Genomic DNA, 19,795 nt, shown 5'->3' with positions numbered 1-19,795 from the left:
TTTTAATTTCCAACAGAGAGGCCTTCACCTGCTAGACAATTTTTATGTGGCTGCTGCAGAGGCCATAGTGGCCTCTGCAGCATAGTTACAAACTATGGTAACAAACCAGAAAAGAAAGTGTAGATTTATAAAGAAATTTTTTTATATTTGTTTTTAGGTCAAGTTTAGATCACTGTTCAAAATGATGTTGCTGTTTTAAAGTATGTTTCAAGATTCCAAAGTCCCATTAGAAGGTAATAATAATAATAATAATAAATAATAATAATAATAATAAATAATAATAATTATTAAAAAAACACACACAGCAAACATTTATGCCAAAGGATTTGCAATACCCTTTTCTTTGGAAAGTGTTAAAAGAGAAACTTGGTTGAAAACTATTAGTAAAAAAGTTTCACTGCGTAGTTATTCTCCTCTGAGTAAGAGGAGTAGAATGCTTTTGGGCACAAATACAGTCCATGTGCTTGGAGTGTTTATGCCCAAAAAAAAAAAAAAAATTTGGCTGAAGCACAGAGTATCCCAAGGGAATAGAGTACAATAGCAACTTCGCAGAGAGCTTGCCTGAGCTTAATGTGCATGTTTACTGATCTGATTTTAGATGGCCAACGCTATAGGGAGAGTTAGAATACTAACGTGGGATCCTGTGAGTAAAACTGACTTGTTTTTACAGACGTTTTCAACTAAATTGGCAGCAGCTCCAGACGTAAGCAAATCCAGAGTTGGACAGAAGCCATCCCTCAGCAAGCTGAAAAGCAGTGCAAGTCCGCAGACTACATCTACAGACTTTAGACTGCCACCTGCTGTACCAAAGCTGAAGCTGGGAAGTTTAAGCAAAGATGGCCGCACCACTGGAATCCGGTCTCCTCCAAGGACCAAACAGATGTCAGCTCATGGTAAGGAAAGCTTGGAGATTTTAGATGCATCACTGCTTTTTATCCTTCTTGTTAGGGTGTGAATGTTTAAACTAAAAACCAGACAGGTTTTCTTTTCTTACCAGTTTATCCAAACTCATTTTTTTCTATCTTTTATTCAAGGTACATTCTTTTTAAGTAAGGAAAATGAACTGTTTACAGAAAATTTCAGTTTTAGATATTGGATATTCTTGAGTGCTTAAATGCATAGTCTGTTATCTTAAAGGTGAGTTAACATAATTTGCTTCAGTGATTTGTCATATGTGGTAAATCAGAACAAGAAAGTATGCAAGTTTACATACGAAACAGCAATTCAGATTTGTCATTTTCAGACTTTAAAAATGTAATAGTGTAATATATACCAGTAATATGAAAAACACATTTAACTTATCTACAAAACATGTGTACATGACACATGCAATATAGTTTATATCCTGTTTTTGGTAATTTACTATAGTCCATTGAAGATTTAGTTTAGGAGTCCAAAGAAGTGTAAAGTCACCAGCAGCTTATTTTTTAAATTATATTGTTTCTCATACTGCAGCAAAATTTTACGTTTTATAAATAAATTCATTTGGGGGGAGGGGGGGTGCTTTTGCTTTGAAGGAAGCACATGTTTGAAAATGTATCTTCAGTCTTTTGCTAGCAACAGTGGTATACAATTGGCCTTAAAGGGGAACTGTATTCAAAATAACCAGGCTCGCTAAGTGCTCTGTATACATTACAAACGCCAATTTTGTTAAGTGAAGCGTTTGGCCAGTATTCATTTTTTTTGTCAGCTTTCTGGGTCGGCTGGAAAGACAGGTCACCGCCATATTGGAACCTTTCTGGCGCCGCTGTTACGTCATATCGTTGACAGACACCCACACCAGTGAATATACTGCTCAAGGAGAGGATGAAAATGTGTCAAAAGCTGTAGTTAACATGTTTCTATTGAAATGGTTATATATACATTTGCATTACAGTTTGCCTTTAAATATTCACCACTCTATTAAATACTGGAATGTTCTGAGATTTTCTGCAGTACCCTAAATCCCCATGTGGTGGCAGTTGGCTAAAGGGCTGTTCTAATCTAAACAAAGCAGGTTTCCTGTTCCTGATGAACCAAGCTTATTGAGGCACATGTGTCAGTGCCTTTTAAAATCCCTTGAGGGCATTGCCATGGATACAGATGTACGTAACCTCCTACAAATTCCCATAGGGATATTATGGTGAAGGAAAAAAAAAAAACTTTTTTGCATTACATCTGCTCTAAGTAGTGAGAAGGAAAATGGCCTCAATGGGGCGGTGGTTTCTTATAATAGGAAACAAGCCTCACTAATGGAACAAACAGGAAGAAAGGATGATGTAAAGACACTTGGATGTTTCAGTTGTACTTCTGAAATACAGCTCTAAAACCTGTTTTATTAGTTTGTGCATACAGTCCAGTACCACACAGTGTATGGAGAGTGTGCCATTTATTTATTTATTTATTTATCCATGCACAGGCTTCTGAAAAGGAGATGTTTACTTTATTATGCTGGAAATAAACTGTTTTGTTACAGCGACAGTTATTTGTCTTTTAGCATTTCAAATGGATATCATGAATGGGATTTTAATACTTGTAAGTGAACAAGATTGTGCCTTAGGTATCTAGCTTAGAAGTTCTTTATCACTGCAAATATCCTGTAAGAAACACAAACTAAAACAAATGCAAGCTGATGACCTATTGAACCTACTGCCTAAATGTGTTGAAAAGCTGTAGTATGGTACTGTACTGAAAGTGACTTCCAATATTCACGAAATGTGAAACTGCTTCATTCCACAAAGGTAGTTTTGGCTACAGGGACACAGACTCTTCCTTCTCTCTTGAAAACTGCATACCACTACTTCAGACCAAAAAGATGTGCTGCTTAACTATGAATGGTCATCTCTTATTAGGCACTGCTGGACCTTTTTAAATGTAAGCAGGAACATGCATGGCTGTGTCTAAATTATAGGAGCCAGCAACGGTGCCACAAAGTAATCTTAATGATTTGACTTGCAGAGCCCTAAAAAATAATCATTGTTGGTTCTTGTGCAATCAAAAGGTTCAAAACTGCACTTCAGATAAGGTTTTGGATCTGGGAGTAACTTAACCTCTAATTAACACAGAGAATAAAATGTGTTTTCAGTGGTTAAAATGCAACATTACATTGAAGTCATGAGTAATCTTGATAAATACTGTACAATCTTTTAATGGTAATGGGGTAGGCATTAAAAAAGAGCCTTCCATTTTGACTGTGTTACTTTGAGCTGCTGTACAACCACGCGTGTGTTCAGGTTCTTCATTGGCCCAGCGCATTTTTTTCAAGGTGTCATATTGACTGCAAATTGAATTACATTACTTCTATTTTAACATTAAACTCTTACACTCGAACATGTTAACTTCAATATAAAGCCATACAGATAAATAAAATAAGAAAATGCATTAAGTTATAAAACAGTTTGTTAATTGTAACGTTTTTTGACCTTGAGAGAAGTAAGATTCTGGAGACTAGGTGGGATTCAAAAATGTGTGACCAGTTTATTTATTTTTTAGCAACTGATAGAATAATTCCAGCTGGTGCATCCCTTGGCAGCAGGTGACAATCCCCCCCGACACACACACACTCCCTAACTCTAACGGCATGCCCTGTACCCTCACAATACATGTAACACTAAACAAGACATGACAAAACAAACAAACAAACACAGCAAGATGCCATCGCCAGGGTCATTGCGATATTATAGGCACCTTTTTTTTTTTTTTTTTGGGGAACAGTTGCCTGCGTAGCTTTGAATTTCTGTTATTCCTACTGTGATTGGCTGCAAAGACAACAGGGCTATCCAGAGATTGGATAAAGTAAAGTTGGTTTGTCTTGTGTACAGTTTCCTAGGAACTGATGGCATTGTATTCTGGGAGATATAGTTGTTAGTGGAAGTTTTAGGTGAGGTGGGAGGGGAGGCAGACCAGCTGTACAGCAAAATTGCTATGCATATTTTTACGCATTCAGTTTTAATTTATTGTGTGAAACAGCAGGTACGCAGCTTATCTGGACCGCTGGTTCAACCCAAAGGTTACATCATTGTGTCCTTGCTGTGTTGGTCATTAGGTTCAACACTCATCATCATCAACAAATACAGAACTGTGCTGCATTTGCCTGTCGACTGGTCGCTATCTCATGATGTCCTCATCATGTACAATAATAAAGTAGTATTGTTGTCGCTCATTCTGTGTTTTAATATAACAATTGAGATAGTGTATATTGTTTGCTTTTAGACAGGTTTTGTTTCCTTGTAAGTTTTGGTTAACTACTTGAAAGTGTGAATTTCCATGTTGAAACCAAAATTGTCTTTTAATGTGAAGCAAGTTAGGGCATGATTTTACATGTATTATGAATGAGGCAATCCTTGAACTGTAAAATTTAATGTATGCAATGTGTCTACATAATTAATGTATGCAATTTTTAACTACCAGTGCCTGCGCCCAGATAAATGGCTATATATATAAATCGTATACAGTACTGTGCAAAAGTTTTAGGCAGGTGTGAAAAAATGCTGTAAAGTAAGAATGCTTTCAAAAATAGACATGTTATTATATTATGTTTATCAATTAACAAAATGCAAAGTGAGTGAACAGAAGAAAAATCTAAATCAAATCAATATTTGGTGTGACCACCCTTTGCCTTCAAAACAGCATCAATTCTTCTAGGTACACTTGCACACAGTTTTTGAAGGAACTCGGCAGGTAGGTTGGCCCAAACATCTTGGAGAACTAACCACAGTTCTTCTGTGGATTTAGGCAGCCTCAGTTGCTTCTCTGTCTTCATGTAATCCCCGACAGACTCGATGATGTTGAGATCAGGGCTCTGTGGGGGCCATACCATCACTTCCACGACTCCTTGTTCTTCTTTACACTGAAGATAGTTCCTAATGACTTTCGCTGTATGTTTGGGGTCGTTGTCATGCTGCAGAATAAATTTGGGGCCAATCAGATGCCTCCCTGATGGTATTGCATGATGGATAAGTATCTGCCTGTACTTCTCAGCATTGAGGAGACCATTAATTCTGACCAAATCCCCAACTCCATTTGCAGAAATGCAGCCCCAAACTTGCAAGGAACCTCCACCATGCTTGACTGTTGCCTGCAGACGCTCATTCGTGTACCGCTCTCCAGCTCTTCGGCGAACAAACTGCCTTCTGCTACAGTCAAATATTTCAAATTTTGACTCATCAGTCCAGAGCACCTGCTGCCATTTTTCTGCACCCCAGTTCCTGTGTTTTCTTGCATAGTTGAGTCGCTTGGCCTTGTTTCCACGTCGGAGGTATGGCTTTTTGGCCGCAAGTCTTCCATGAAGGCCACTTCTGACCAGACTTCTCCGGACAGTAGATGGGTATACCAGGGTCCCACTGTTTTCTGCCAATTCTGAGCTGATGGCATTGCTGAACATCTTCCGATTGCAAAGGGAAGTAATCATGATGTGTCTTTCATCTGCTGCAGTAAGTTTCCTTGGCCGACCACTGCGTCTACGGTCCTCAATGTTGCCCGTTTCTTTGTGCTGCTTCAAAAGAGCTTGGACAGCACATCTGGAAACCCCTGATGCCTTGAAATTTCTGCATGGGAGAGACCTTGCTGATGCAGTATAACTACCTTGTGTCTTGTTGCTGTGATCAGTCTTGCCATGGTATATGACTTTTGACAGTGAACTGTCTTCAGCAACCTCACCTTGTTAGCTGAGTTTGGCTGTTCCTCACCCAGTTTAACCTCCTACACAGCTGTTTCTGTTTCAGTTAATGATTGTGTTTCAACCTACATATTGAATTGGTGATCATTAGCACCTGTTTGGTATAATTGTTTAATCGTACACCTGACTATATGCCTACAAAATCCCTGACTTTGTGCAAGTGTACCTAGAAGAATTGATGCTGTTTTGAAGACAAAGGGTGGTGCAACCAAATATGGATCTGATGTAGATTTTTCTTCTGTTCACTCACTTTGCATTTAGTTAATTGATAAATCTAATCTATTAACATGTCTATTTTTGAAAGCATTCTTACTTTACAGCATTTTTTCATACCTGCCTAAAACTTTTGCACAGTACTGTATGTCCAATACAGATGAAGATCTTTCAACTTCATACCTCTTGTAGCCTAGTCCTTTTGACTTTTCAAAGGGACTTGTGAATGGCATTGCATTGTTTTAATTCAGCATTTTGTAAATTCACAGGCACTCACAAAATGCCTATTTCTACCAGAGAAAAGACAAGTTCTGCAAGGATGTCCATAAACACTGGGGCTGTCTCAGTTAGCTCTTCAACAGGGTCCAGACTGCCTGTGAAAACTTCACGACTAGAGAGCTCCTCCAGTGTGTCTTCACTCTTGAGCTCTCAAAGTGAGACGAGTACTAGTACTTGCAGAAGTCAATGTGAGTATTCATCAATGACATTTCTGCAGCTTCAAATATTTGTGTTTATAAAATGTAATTCAGGTATTTGGTAATCCTGAACTTTAAGGTCCTGGAAGTGTGTTTGTTGAGTTGCAGGAATTTGAAGTTACACTTAAAACAAAAATCCACCCTTTTGGAGTTTGTTTCTCACAGGAATAATAACAAACATTTGGACTGGTTGCCTCCCACTCCTCCACCCCAAACATGTATTTATTTTATTTTTATACTGAGAGAAGGTGGTTTCATGGTGACATCAATGATATAAACATAACATTGTAATTGGTTGATTTTAGGGATACAGAGGTATACCAGATTTGAGGTATGTAAGAGAATGGATACTGTATAATTTTATCAGTGAATTTAATGTGGGCATCTGTGGAAAAGTGCCTGACCCTGTGTGTATTTTGTGTTGTATGCTGTGTGTTAATATTTAAACTGAGTCAGTCATACATATAAAATATTTTACATTTGAGATTTCACTGCTAGTCTAACTTGGCCCACTCAGAAAGCTGATTTAAGACCATACCACACATGATACTGTTGTTTTATTGTATGTGTTTGTTGACAGGACCCCCTTGTAAGTGAGATGTAGGTCTCAATGAGTTAAGTTCATGTGTGCCAGCATAAAATTAATGACATTTGTGATGGAATCCTTATCAGTCTTTTCTGCCTTTGTGTATTTGTTTTAGCAGTAGAACATAAAAGCTATAGAGTTCATATAATCCACAGATGACTTACATTTTATGAAACTGGAAAAGGCCTTTGCATACTATATATACATTGCTTTTTCCTAATACTGACAAGAGAAGTTTAGAACCTACAGTTAGGATTCATTTTTTACCAATTTCTGTCCCAGTGTTTCAAATGCTGTACTGTAAATAGCCTCCTTTTAATACAGTTGACCCCCATTTATTCACAGTTTGTTTTTCTACAAAGAATGAAAGACAGTTCTAGGTATCTGAAGGGCTTTTAAGGTATGCTTTGAATGCTCCAGTGAAATCCCTCACGGTGCCTCCAGTTTCAGCATCCTCCATGGTGTTGTGCTTGCTGCTGATTGGCCAGTTGCCGGTCTGGTAAATTCACATCAGACGAATGCCTGGCAGCTTGGGTTTATTCCACTATTTCACTAGAAGGAGGCACCAGAAAAATCAGGGGAATATGGTTGATGTATCTCTAGCATGCTAGTACTAGATATTTGGTTTACAACCTCTTAATGACTGTACCAGTAGAATTTCGGAGCTATACCTTGTATGAATTTTCCTTGCATGTTGTCATTAATCCCACACATACCACAGGCTAGTGCAGAAAACCACAGCAATGTAACCTTACTGATCTGTCAACTGGTTGGATTTAAATATATTCCGTATCATTCCTTTGTTAGCAGCTCTTAATGGGAAGACTAGAGTACAGCTATGAAAAAGTGTTAATCACACAAATCTAGCAATGTATGTTGAATCTTTTTATAGCTGGAAGCAACAGTGCTTTTCTGTAAATGGGGATTTGTTGAGTAACAATACTAGTCCTGATTTTAAAGCAATCCACATTTGTATGTCTCTTTTCATTCCTAATAATAACACTCGGTGACACTGTTTAGGGGACTTCCCTTTCTAATATACACACTGTGCATGTACATGTTTAAGTGAATAGTCACTGCATAGAAGCTTGTATTTGTTAAGAAATGTGCTTTGTCTTGGTGGTGCAAGACACACACATACTATCTGAGTCCTGGTAGTTCCCTTGAGGACAGTTTCATATGCTATCTTTCTTTGTTTTATAAATTACTCCTTTCCCCAAAGGTTATGTAATCATGTGAGCGTCTGGAAGCTCAAAACGTATTTTACACTGGAGTATTCCATGTGTAATTCTAAAATGGGAGAGCCTTCATTTGTTTCTAACTGGAATGAAAACATTTGCCTCATGTCTATGGCTCTCCTAAAAGATTTGTTTTAAACAAGTGGTAAATGAAGAATTTTAGAAGGTTTTATAACATTACTGACAAATTGCAATTCCAAATGGAATAACATTTTTATTTACTATATAATTCAGACTTGCATAAGACAAAATTTACCGGTACAGTTTATTTTGATGTAACTGTGGTTCTTTTAAATTAGTTTGCTCTTGTACAAATAACTTATTTCTGCAATGCTGTTTCTGTGACCCACACAATACATTCTCATTGTATTCTGATGATGGGCTTTTGCAGCTACAACTGCTACCAGTGGTAAAACTGTGGATGCATCATCACGACCTATACTTTCAAGTGGAGCTCCCAATTCTGCAAGAACATCTTCTGCAAAAGCAGTGACCAGAAACAGGACAGGAGTTAATCCAACTTCTGCAACAGGTAATCAAACCTATGATATGGATTAACAGTTTTGTTTTTAATTAGGATGAGCATCTGCAATAGCTGACAGAGTGGATTGTAGCCTGATCTGGGTCTCATCTAACAAGGAAGAAGCTGTGAAAACTTCAACCTTTTCAACATTGAGTGACAGCGACCTTAAAGTTACCATTGTGCTATATAAGAAAAAAACAATTAGTGGTGCAGGGACACATGCTTGAGGAATCAAAAATAGACAAACTGCCAGAATTTGATCTATTAAATTGATTTAATGTAATCAGATCTAAATACTACTTGCCACTGTATTCAATATTTAATAAAGGACCTATGCTATGGAAATCGAACTTCCAGCACTGTATTGGTGTCCTGTAGTTGTATTTGTGCTTTGTAAAAATATGAACAAATCTCAAAGGTTTGGCAAGCTTTAGCCCCACCACTGTTTAGATTGAATAGACCCCAGTCTGTCATTCCCATAGTAACAGGTTTTTTGTGTGTGTGTAAATGTTTCAATAATCCAAGGAGTTTGTATGTTTGTTTGTTTGTTTGTTTGTTTAAGTTCAGAATCCCTGTCCACATGACAAGCAGTACGACCGCAGTTGAATCTAGTGCTTGAACAACTACCAGTCCCTTTACAAGTTCAAATAAGAATTAAAAAATAAGGTTAATTTAAAGAAAATTAATTTAAAGGAGAGTAGGAATTACCGAAGGAGGACATACCTGCTACATTCAGTAGCAGTCAAGTTAATTTTAGTCAGACACCTCCTATCACATGTTTTCCTTGGTTTATTATACATTTAAGTTTTAAGAGCATGAGACAATGCTTGATACTTGTCTTCAAAGGGACCCGTCTACCTCACATGGCAGTAATTATGTTAAACTACTCTTGTTATACTCAGGAAACAAGACAAATTCTTCCCAAAATCAAGTATCTTCAAGATCCACCACTTCACAGAACCAAATAACTCCAAGGACTGCTCCTGGTATTTCTACAAGATCAGTGGGGTCTTCAGCACGGAACCAGTTAGCAGGTAATTCTGGAATTTAATACACTCATTGAATAAGACACACAAAGGAATGTAAGTTCCCTCACATAATTGAAGGGTAAAACCATTAATCCACGCTAGAAATATATTAGAAATGCTACGTGGGTTAACTGGTGGATCTCCCTTACCTTAAAGAACACTATTGTTTGCTATAATACAAAAATAAACGTTTATGGTGCTGGAGATTTACACCGTATGTTGTAATTCTAGTTTTATTTAGGTGTTAATCAAAGTTTTCTTTTTTCTTTTTAACTGAGATTAAGCCTTTCAATTGTATTGAAATAATAAACCTGATTTAATGCATAAATAAAATAATATTCATAGATGCTGTAATGATTTAATGAATACGATTTGAGGCTGTGGGCTAAAATATATGTTGGCAAAATGAAGTTTTATTGGTTCGAAATAGAAATCCTCCAGCATCATGATATATATTTTTAAAGGCGTATAAAGGCAATATCTGAATAGTTATTAATTTAGCTTCCATAAGCAACTATGTTTTGTGTGACTGTAAAGTTACCCTGTCAAAATTTGAGTAATGCAACCAGTAGTCTACATGCATTTAAACGCTTCCAAAACATGATGTAGTAGAATTTGTAACCCACAAATTAAATGTGGATGTAAAAAATGATGTTAATTAAAAAAATAAAAAAGTGGGACAGTGTTAAATACATTTGTTTTAATGCTATATTAAGGTTATGTATCAGTTTGTTCAATATGTTCAGTGTTTATTACAGTGGCATTTCTTGAGATCTCTAGCCCTCAGTAGCATTTACAAGCAGCAAGCAATCACTCTGTTTCCAATGAGGTGCTCGTTATGCCTACAACCAGCGTTCCCTCCTAAGGCTAAAATGTGCGCATTTTTCGCAGTAACTGGCAAAAACCTTTGCATTCAGTTTTCTAACTTTCGCAAGTTATTATCATAAATATCAACCTCAATCGAGACTCCAGCCTCTCAAAGTAAACCTATTATTTTGAGACCATTCTTACAAACCATAAGCATATTTATTTGTGTCTGTCTTGCAGCTGATTCTCTGATTTCCCTCTGTAAAAATGCACGTCACATTAGTGCAGAGCTCGCTCGGGCACCAGCGAATCTACAGGGTGGGCGAAGCAGGCGTCTGGCGATTCTGCCTAGAGTTTGCTGCTCATGAACTTTATAGTTTTTAACTCGTCGTATAATTGAATACTAAAATCAGTGAAGCACAATCTTCCTGCATTATTTAGAAGTATAAATATTCCAGCAAAGGAAGCTATAATTAGCAATTTTAAACCATGGCCGTTTTGACAACGAAGAAATTAGCTCAAAACTATTTTTCTAGCTGAACAATCCTTAAAGGAAGTTGATCACTTTACTGTGTAAAGGATGTTGTCACTACACTACACACTGTTGGTTTCTTAAAGACATTTTGTCTGGAGACACGACTCTTTAAACTTGCAAATAACACTGCAGAATTAGGAAAGAAACAATTGTGAGGATTAGTTATGCATTTACATTAAAAGGGGCGCTATTTAAATTACAATCGGGTAATACATAGCAGTGAACCTGTTTTAGAGCAACGACTCAGTCAACACACCTTTATCAGTTTGTCATATTTTATCCTGGTTATTGTTATAATGCCAGTAAAACGCTAAACTTAATGTATGATGTACTGTACATAGGATTACTCTCACATGACATTGCTGGACTGTTACTAAACTGTTTCATATTTGTTATTGTAATTGCCAGCAATAAACTAAACATGTCTTTTCAAAACACCTTTATTTGTAGACTGAACTATTGCGTTAGTGGAAGACTGTAAATATGATTCTCACAGCTGTGCTGGATGTTTGGTTTACTGAACTGTTGTAGTATAATTCTTAGGTTTTCCTGCTTATTTTAATGCCATTAATTAGCCAAGTGATGTCTATAAAAATTGACAGGTTTGAAGTGACTTCAGGTGCTTTACTCACTATTACAGCAATAAGAATCAGATTAGTTGTAGTAATATTTATTAAGTTTTCTTATTTTAACTACCAACATAATATTTGTGTTCAAATGCTAGATTTAATTATTAATACATTGATAAAAAGTGGGAACAAATGGAATTGGCCATTTTTGAAAAACAGAATTTGGTATTGCCCAAAAGATGGTTACATTTGAAGGCAGTGCAGATACCAGTGTTTTATGCAGTAGTATAAAACAATTTTATACAGGCCACCAGTTAAGCATGCAGTCTCTATGATAACAACCGGCAGGGCTGCATAGGATCAAAGGATGATTCAAAATCAGAGGCACAGCCACAATAAATGTCTTGTTTAAATTTAAAGTAAATTGTAAAATTTTTGAGATACTTTTTCAAAATTGTATAATGCAACAAATATATTAAAAGGGTAAATATGTGGCTGAAGGTTTCTAAATAATTTACCCTTTCTCAGTCAAAATGGCAAGTTTCTCAGTATCTAAAAAGCTTAGAGGGAACGCTGCCTACAGCCCATAAATTCAGACCATAAAACAAGTTTTAAAATGTTCACAATATAAATCAGTTTTATATTTGTCTTACTGTATAGTTTATGAAAAGGTGTTTTTTATTATTATTATTTTTTGGGGGTTTGCATTAAAAAATAATTTGATACTATCACATTCCCTGTTTAGTGATTTTGATGTAAAGGTTTGTCTTGCATGATTCTCGCATCGACTTCTGTGTGGCCTAATAGCAACTTGACAAATGTGTACTAACTCAATGTAGTGATTTTCTATAGTATTCATCCTATGAATGAATGCTGCTCAGTTCAGCTGTGCAGAATGATTGGAATGTGAGTTCAAATTAAAGCCATGTGACGGTAACAGATCATCTGCAATTAAAATAAAGCAGGATTGACTGAATCTGAAAATTCTGTGCACTCCATATACCACAGGGTGGTTATAAAGTCACTTGTCTACTCTGCTACTTTTTTGAAAAACAAAGGGCATCCTTTTTTGAAAAACAAAGGGCATCCTGTCGAGTGACCCCCCCCCCCCCCCCCCCCACACACACACACTTGTTTTAATTCTTGAATTATATTTAAAGAACTTGTGATTTACATTGACTTAGTTTACTAGGAACTGCTTTATTGCTGTCATACATGCTACTGATGTGAGTGGATGAAATGTCAACTTGTGCCATGCTAAAAGCCTGTTTTATCAATGACTATATTGAGATAGCTGTAAAAGATTGCTTTGTTTCATATTAGTATTGCACTGTGTCATAGGTATTGTGTGAACAAGCATTTCAGACGAGCCCCTTTTCATCGCTTTTGTTAAATGATGCATTGTACTTTTTGAGGATACAGATACTGCATGTGCATTATATTACTGTAATAACTTTGTACAATTTCAACATAAGAGATTATCAGTAATTCTTTGTGTATGATGTTGATTACACTGTGTATGGCACAAAGTAAAATGAAGAAAATGTCAATCTTTTATTGACTCAATCAATAATTTGGCGTTTCTAAACTGCACAGAAACCCTGCCTTTGCTCCTCGCATCAATTTTGTGAAATTACTTTGGGGGAAAAAATGTACCTTGATTTGTTCTTTTTCAAGGGTCAATTTGAGCCACTTGGATGATGAAAAATATATATTCATTGTATAAGCATTGCCTTAACATATCTTTCTGTTTTCTTTCAGTTCTGTCCCACTAAATACATTTCCTCTCTTTTATATTATTTTAATATAATTTCAAAGTGATTTTTCCCTGCTTAAACATTTTAAATCAATTGAGAAAATAAACTATTTTCTAAAGAAGTTATCAACAGTTTCAGTTCAATTCTATACATTTTTAAAAGCCTTTGGTACTGTCTGTCTCCAAACAAAGCCAGCAATGCTGCCAAGGACTGATCCTCCTTTGGGATTAATCATAAATCAAGCAGACAAATGAAATCTAGTGTAGTGCAAGTTACCAGTTGTTGTCTTGGACCGCTACTATTAGGGTGCATTTTTCTGTTGTACAGCAATAACGAGGTTACCCACATCCAGTGACTCTTACTTTTTTTTTTTTTATTACCCAATGACATTCAGCTACAAAGACCACCCACTCCAGCCCCCCACTCCCCCTTTGTACAACCAGCGTCACCAAGTCTCGCACAATGTGTTAAGTATGACCACAGAGAGCAGCTTTGTCAGTTTGTGAATCAGTAAACAGAGGATTTAACACCAGGATTAGTTTTTGCTTCTGTCACATCTGTCAGGAACAGCACTGCCAAAGGCATTTTTGTTGGATGTAAGCTTCTGCAGAATTCAGAGAAGAACGGGTAGTTGTGATGGAGTGAAGAGTCATCATTGCTGTTTTTTTTTTTCTTTTTCACACATAGAGCTAGTTGTGCTATTATCCTTCTGCTCCTCTTTGATTCCAAAACAGGCTGTGTAGACCATGTGTTAAATACAAACCTGTATAGCATGTGGTAGTTTTTATAGAGACTTTTTCGCTATTTGGTTGGAGCGATGTTATGGTCTCCGAAATTTTCCCTCTCCAACATCCATGTGAAACTAACTGCAAAAGGGTTACTACGTAACCTCCAGCTTCTGTCAGGATGCAAGAAAAGCACTGTCGTCTTCCAGACAGGTTTGTACTGCACAGCTGCTGTCAGCATCATCTATAATTATTTGTTTAGTGGTAAATAAAAAGCTTTATGCTCTTTAGATAATGTTACTCTGGAATTTCTTCTTTTCATGGAATGAAATGTATTGTTTTGAATGTCTCTGTCTGCTAGCTTGTACGTGTAATTGCCTTGGTGTTTGGACCGCATACTATCCTGCTGGTTGCAGCTTTGAGCGGCATCTTGTGTTGTAAACACAAGCTTATTTTAAAAGGAATTGGATTCTTAGTAAACAGATATTATGGTTCACCAGTAATATATTATGTGGTCTTTTGTTGTTTTGTATTTTTAATTCATTCTTTCCTTATGCTACATTTTAGGGTTTCTTCACCTACTTCCCTAGTTTAATATCTAAAGTAGGTTAGCATTTAGTCAGTGGGTTCAGAGTAACATGCTCGTTCTTGTGAAAACATTTTTTTGACAGAACAAATTCCCAGTGCATTTTTTTTTTTTTTTTTAACACTGCAGCTCTGCTCTGTTATGAATCTTCTTTTTTTATGTAGCTGTAATTTTAGAGAAGCTGAAAAAGCTAAACTGAGCTCCTTTTTTCTAAAAATGACACAATTGTGGATATTTGTGAAGATCATACATACTGTTTGCCCCTTAATGTCAGTATGCTCATTTCTGTTGAAGGATACTGGTATAATGAATATTTTCAGATGTAAATAGTGTAATCTGAAACATCAAACCTATGAGTAGTTTTACTACATTTAATTTAAAATGCATGCCATAAAGGCAAATATATATTGAGTAGATGGTGCATGGGGCATGGCAAAAACTGGCTGCAGGTTTTAAAATTTATCTGGGTCATGGCGATTTGAAACATTTAAATTGGACATTTAAAGAGATCAGATATCAGATGAATTCAGACAGTCACTGTGCAGCTCTATGTGCTACGGTTCTAAACAGCATTGAGCTGTGCAGCCTTCACTGTTGGGTACTTAAGTCACAGCCCTCTACCGTAATTAGATAGTCATTTCTCACCTGAAAATAACTTGTTTTTTGATAATTCTTCTTCCGTAATCACTAAAATCAAATTAAATAATTCATGTGAAAATAAAAATCTAGAGATAGCTTACATTTTATTAAAGACTTTGTGCCAAAATACTTAATGTGGTATCCATTGAGACTCTGTCTGATTGTAAGGTTTCCTAGCTAATTCAGAAACTCCCATTACTATACTTAAGTCCCAAGATAGCAATTTATTATTAAAGAAACCGCAATTAATGCCTTAACTCAAGGAAGTGGAAAATGTCCTGCATGTCTTCCTTAATGGACTCCTGATTCTGTCTCATCAGGTGCATGCTTGTAGAAAGCTGGACAACCTGCAGGTTTATCAGCTTGTACATTGAGGTCTACAAGATTTTAAATGTTGTCCATTTGTGTTTTGTGGACCGTTCATATTCTGTAGATCATTCATTTTATGGAGATCAGCCAATTGAACCAACCAAGGGAAATGAAGTATGAAGTCACAGGCCAGTCCTGACCCTCTCTAGTTTATTGGATTGGACATTGTTGTCTTGGCAGGACATATCCTCTTCAGGAATGGAACTACAGGTGCTAGTGCATCAACTTTCTGGGTCCACTTCGTATCTGATGCACTGTTCATTGATTCATTACCCCAACCCCACCTTTCTAAAATAAGCTTACTAGAATGTCACGGTTGGAGTACTTGTTTATGGTGGCAGTCTATAGCATCTGTATTGTACTTTTATCCACGGTGCTACATTTTGCATGTTGTGTTATACTACTAGTGGAGGCTTTCACATCAGCCGTAGCATAAAACGGGTGGCATCTAAAATGTACTGTCTTCCTAATTCTCTGTGGGCGTCTAGCGTAAATTTGCTTCATGTATATGTATGAAACATATCCATCAGTGGCAAATATGTATCGTTTTCTCAATAATAATAATAATGAGACATTCTGATTAGGAATGGCCTTTTCTGAGTAGGCTACAACACTGGACCTTTAAAAAAAAAAAAAAATAAATAAACAAACCACAGTTGAAAGGTCACGGCACAGAGGCAAGCACCTTACCATGTCCAAGAAACGGGTTTCAGAAAGATACAGAAAAAATAACAAACAGAGAAACACCTTGTTTATGTATAGTTCACCCAGTCTAAAGTGTTTTGTTGAGCTATGTTTAGTTTTGGAGAAAATTGTAATAAAAGTTGTATGTAAATGTATAGCTGCCATCTAGAGCAAAACATTTAAAAAAAGCCACATGTAACATTAAAACGTAATTGTTTCAGTTTTCACAAGATAATGATTACGTTATAATGTAATATTTGTGTTTGAGAATTAATGAGGTTGTAATGTATAATAATTATATTGTGAACACATAAATATTATTACTTTATAAATAGGGCTTTTATTAATTTCAGTGCTTTAGCTATTTCCGTAATTAGTTTTTTTCGGGGCTGTACTGTATGAAATTATATAACTCGACAGTACTTGCACACTTACGTTGTACCTCTTTCCTTTGCTGTCTTCCTCAACAGAATCCTTATGCTCATGGGTACTTTCTTCTGGGGTTTTTGTCTATCTAGGCTTTTAACTGTAATACAGCTTTAAATCCCTTCAAGTCTCGGCTCCTAATTGTAATCTAATTTTAAATCTTGCAAGCAGTCTCCAATAGAAATGTAGCAATTTGCTGCCACTCATTAGTAGTGTTCAGATCGAATACAAGTCAGGAAGGAGTGACATTGCCCAACTGCATTGAGAAAGATAGTTTGTTTAGTTTCTTTTTTGTAGTAAGGTTTTTGTTTTTTGTTTTTTAATGGGAAAGAGGTGAAGTCAGCGTTAATTGAGTAACCATTTCCAGTGTTTATTGGCTATAGCCAGATCTTTTTTTTTTTTTTTTTTTTTTGTCGGGTGTGTTTTATCGGTTAAAACTGAAAATCAGAAGCCCTAGTTATAATGTAATCATTATCTGATAAAAATGGATGTACGCCCGGGTCTGCTGGCAGATATTGGCTGATTTTTGCCTCACAGCGCATCAGCACACACAACGGCTGCGATGCTGGCTCACTGTGCGACGCAACTGTTGGCCACTGAACCCGACGTCTCTGAGAAACTAGTTTGTAGAGTGTGCCACAAATCCTCGACAACCCACCTCCACTGGGTAAACTTGGACTCTCCATCCTCGCTGTTCCGCTTTAGCTAGTTGAGCATACCAAAGTTTCTTCCTCTCATATGCCTCATCCACAGCATCTTCTCATGGCACTGTTAACTCTACCAGATGAACACAGCATGCTGATCCAGACCACAAGACAATATCTGGTCGAAGGTTAGTGGTGGCAATCTCAGTTAGAAAAATAAGCCGTTGACCAACATCTGCCAGCATCTTCCAGTCTCTAGCAGCTTCCAGTTGTCCTGGGCGAGGCTTGGTTTTAACACCTTTTCTTGGTGGTTGCTCTAATGGACAGAGAAATATTGTCTTTTGTGTGTAATGCTTTGGTGGAACTGGTGGCAACTTATTGGTCAGGTTACGCTTGTCTTCCAAAGCTAAAGCCAAACATCACAGCACCTGGTCATGGTGCCAAATAAACCGTCCTTGGCTAAGACCCACCTTACATCTTGTCAAAATGTGCCTTAATGTTGCAGGTGATGAACACAAAGGACATGAGGGATCCTCACCCACCCAGAGGTTTAATTTCTGTGGTAATGGGAGAACATCATATGCTGATCTGATGAGGAAACTGATCCTGCTCTGTTCCATTGTCCATAGGTCTTGCCTTGTTCCACACTCTCCCATCTCATCCATTCTCCCTGCTTGGCCTGGGAAAAATGCATCTTAAATTCAAAGGAATGTGGTAGTAGCTATGGTGATGGGCACGAGTAAATTCTGAAACTTAATACTATCGAAGGTTCGATAATGTGTTCTGAACCTTCAAACGTCAAAATGTACCCTTTGTTCAGCCATAAATTTGCATGAATAACTTATTTTTTGGCAGCTTGCCCTGTTCAAACAGACATTTATACACAAAAGCATGTGTTTTTTCATGTTTTCAGCATGTTTTTGACCAAAAAAGCTTTACTGACACTCCTCCTTTGGCTGTTGGAGAATGAGGCTTTCAGATAAATCTAATTATACTGGTCTGCAGAACACTGCTTTCCATACCATCCCACTATGAAACGAATGTCTAATACTGTTCTTTGCAGTCCAGCTGAGATTACTGTAATGTCACAATGTATTTGTGACTGAAAATCACAACTCAGATATTATATAAAGCCATAATGGGAACATTTTGCTTTGTGTATACAGTACACATCTTATCAATTTGTACCATTCTCTAGTGGTACTGCTGAGGACAGGAACCTATTGTCAATTCATTTTATTTACCCGTTGTGACATCAGCTTATAGAAAGCTTATTTGCTGTGAATACTAATTATTCTTATGTAAGGTGTTGAAAATGAGTTATAAAATACCATAATAATAATAATAATAATAATAATAATAATAATAATAATAATAATAAAAAAAACATTTTGTAGCATCTGATAAGTTAATGAATTATTTAATATTCATGTACCAGATTTTTTGTTTAAACAAGAGCCATCAAATGTACAACTTTAAGGATTGTCAATTTTAAACTCCACGGTGGTGTTAAATATATACATGTTTTATTTATGCCAGAAATGTGGAAAGTAAAAACATTTATGCTGAAGCGATCTTTGCTGCATGATAATTGTAACCACACCACCAGGATGGTGTCTGTTGTCTAAGGAGCTTTGTCATCAACAGTCAGTTGTAGGCGGGGGCGGGCGAGGGGGGACAACTTGAATTTTTTGGTTTGTTTTTCAACTTCAGTATATTTATATAAGTATTAAGCTGTGCTGTGCAAGGGAATTGATAAGTGTAATATTTTGAAGGGTTGAAATATTCCTCAATAACTTGCAGCATTGCATGAGTGTGAGGAATTCAAATGCAGGTATCAGTCAGTTTCCTTATCTTTTTTTGGAGTGATGTGGAACATTGCCTTAGGGTCTGTTCTTTTTTTTTTCTCTTTTGAAAAGTGTTTATTTATGAAATTACATCTCCCAAATCGTTTTACCTGTGTGCTAACACGACTGGCGGTCAAGTCAGACAACAGCAGAGACAGAACTGCAAGTTTAACACTTTCATTATTTACACAAAACAAAAAGGTTTAAACAAAACACTGTAAACAAACAAACCTAAATCCCATTTGGGTACAAACTAAACTTTTCAGGTTCTAACTAAAACCAGACAGCTCAGCTGTTTACCAGTTATAAAACACATTTCCTTCACCTTACCTTTGTTTCCGGTCTGACCACACAGGTCTCTTCTCCAGCTTCCACACAGACCGCACACAGACATTTCACCCTTCTTTTCATTGTTTCATCAGAGTCAGGTGTAACCCATCCTGGCTCACTCCCATGGCACTCTGGGGCATGAAGCCTTGCACCAAAA

General features: G+C 36.8%; 1 protein-coding gene across 4 annotated transcripts in view; it reads left to right on the top strand.

The window, feature by feature from the left end:
• The window catches only part of LOC121320302 (microtubule-associated tumor suppressor 1 homolog A-like), a 63,944-nt gene that overhangs the window by 17,441 nt on the left and 26,708 nt on the right, over positions 1–19,795 (top strand). For 2 of the 4 annotated variants that reach the window (XM_041258553.1, XM_041258552.1), the window contains exons 3-6: positions 671–893; positions 6,139–6,336; positions 8,561–8,701; positions 9,595–9,726. In XM_041258553.1, the coding sequence (XP_041114487.1) occupies positions 671–893; positions 6,139–6,336; positions 8,561–8,701; positions 9,595–9,726 (694 nt within the window). Of the gene's footprint in view, positions 1–670; positions 894–6,138; positions 6,337–8,560; positions 8,702–9,594; positions 9,727–13,910; positions 14,327–19,795 lie in introns of those variants that run through there. The other 2 variants (XM_041258558.1, XM_041258554.1) reach the window with 2 other exon arrangements.

Source organism: Polyodon spathula, chromosome 1, assembly GCF_017654505.1.
Source record: "Polyodon spathula isolate WHYD16114869_AA chromosome 1, ASM1765450v1, whole genome shotgun sequence".
In the NCBI taxonomy this organism is placed as follows: domain Eukaryota; kingdom Metazoa; phylum Chordata; class Actinopteri; order Acipenseriformes; family Polyodontidae; genus Polyodon; species Polyodon spathula.
Note: the sequence above shows the minus strand (reverse complement) of the source record. Positions and strands in the feature narration are given on the sequence as shown.